Here is a 2,043-nt window from a genome sequence, read left to right as displayed (position 1 = left end):
ACCGTCCACTCACCTGACATCCACCTCACCTCCGACATGCATGAGAAAAGAGCCATCGGGTTGCTTTAGGGAGTACAAGTACTGAAGGAGCTTCTCCCTGAGAAGGGGGCAGAGGGCGGAAAGGGCAATGGTCAGTGCCAGACAGCAGACCCTCCCCGAGCCTCCACCACTGAGGCCTGCAGCTTTACCTGTTAATGACATTGTAGGCCTCCTCCGTGCCGATGATGCATAGCGCGTTGACAGCTGCGTATGTCGGTGCGAGGTGTGGGTACTGACCAGGGCCCCCTCCAAAGCCACCATCTGGACTCTGACACAGCTCCAGGAACTGACACACGCTAGGTGCATGGCCAAGGGGGAAAACAAAGTTAGACAGCATTAATTTACAAATGCCAAATCCCTTTCAGATTCCAACCTTTCCTTTCTCATTCCCCATCTTCAAAGGGGTGAAAATCCCCCCTTGCCACTTGACTACCACCCCCTAAAAAACTTAACTCTTCACCCCACTACCATCAGTTTTGAGCACACTCTTGAGTCTTCTATTCAAGCATTTGTCTTGCCTTATAGCAAACATCTTGAGGCTGGGAGGAAATCTTTGGCAGGCCTGGGGCTCAGTCTCATGCTTCTTTTTTTCTTTTCTCTTTTTTTCATTTTGGTTTTCCAAGACAGGGTTTCTCTGTGTAGCCCTGGCTGTCCTGGAACTCACTCTGTGGACCAGGCTGGCCTCAAACTCAGAAATCCTCCTGCCTCTGCCTCCCAAGTGCTGGGAATAAAGGCGTATTCCTCTGTCCCGTTGTGACTGTAAGCCCAAACAACCACTTTCACTTTTGCCTGTAAGCTGCTTTTTTTCCTTCTCTTCTTTCATTTTATGTTTGCCACTCAGGCATCTTGTTTATACGTATAACAACCCTAGAAAAACGACCCCAGGGTTTTTCCCATCCTGTGTGCGTTTGTCTTGCTTCTTCATGGCCCATGATACCATCTGAGGTGACGAGTACAATGGAACTGAACTGACGGGATTGTTTGGCCAACTTTCTAGGTCTTTGACCCGCACATCAGATCTGGGCTGGCTGCTCCACACTTGTTGAACCTGCTTATGAGGTTACAGTGATTTTCCCAGCTCTGAGATCAGAGGTGATTCCACACTTGGGCAAGTCACCACACTTCCCCATCACAGCCTGGAGACAGACAACCGGCCGGATGAGGACCCAGCGTTTGCCTGTCTTTTCAGTATTGTTGATGTTTTAAGAGCATCAGCCTGGACATTCATGAGCACCATTACAGTATGAAGGAAAGACAGCAGAAAGAGCTTAAGAGGCTTTTGCTGGGGCATTTTTTGCTGGGGCATTTTATCACTGTGATGAGAAGGTAATGAAGCCGGGCGCCAGCGCTGCCTCACACCAGGAGATATTTCCCTCCCTGACTCTTTCCTGCTGTAGGCAGAGGCTCCGGTTTCCTCACAAAGCAAACCTGTTCCTAGAAGGTCTGCTGCTGGGCTGGCGTCCTGTGTGATTGAGGGAGCCTTTACTCTCACAGGGTTTTCTACAGTTTACAGGAAAGATCATTCCAGGAAAGACCAAGTTAGGACCAGGTTATAGCATCTCTCCTTCCCTACAACTCCCAGGACACAGCCTTCCCATCAGGGAAGAGGCCTGAGAGACCTCCTGTCTTTCTTTCTCTTTCTTTCCTTTTGTTTTTGTTTTTGTTTTGTTTTTTTCGAGACAGGGTTTCTCTGTGTAGCCCAAGCTGTCCTAGACTCACTCTGTAGACCTGAGGCTGGCCTCAAACTCAGAAATCTGCCTGACTCTGCTTCCCAAGTGCTGGGATTAAAGATGTGCGCCACCACTGCCCAGCTTCTTTCTTTTTTTTAAAATGAGAAATAGTTTATTCTGAGCCAAATATGAGTGACGAGAAGCATGGTCTCAACTTGCCCTAAAGAATATGTTCCAACACAGAAGTAGTTACATAAAAATTTTAAAATCTTTTTGAAAATTAGATTTTGAAAGCCGGGCGTGGTGGCGCACGCCTTTAATCCCAGCACTTGGG

At 48.3% G+C, this 2,043-nt stretch overlaps 1 protein-coding gene across 1 annotated transcript in view; it reads right to left on the bottom strand.

The window, feature by feature from the left end:
• Nucleotides 1-2,043, bottom strand: part of Fntb (farnesyltransferase, CAAX box, beta) — a 97,906-nt gene that overhangs the window by 40,491 nt on the left and 55,372 nt on the right. Inside the window, exons 5-6 of the mRNA XM_031357669.1 lie at nt 189-335; nt 14-97 (exon numbers count right to left, since the gene is read on the bottom strand). Of these exons, the coding sequence (XP_031213529.1) occupies nt 14-97; nt 189-335 (231 nt within the window). The remainder of the gene's footprint in view (nt 1-13; nt 98-188; nt 336-2,043) is intronic.

This window comes from Mastomys coucha, unplaced genomic scaffold, assembly GCF_008632895.1.
Source record: "Mastomys coucha isolate ucsf_1 unplaced genomic scaffold, UCSF_Mcou_1 pScaffold6, whole genome shotgun sequence".
Taxonomy (NCBI): domain Eukaryota; kingdom Metazoa; phylum Chordata; class Mammalia; order Rodentia; family Muridae; genus Mastomys; species Mastomys coucha.
Note: the sequence above shows the minus strand (reverse complement) of the source record. Positions and strands in the feature narration are given on the sequence as shown.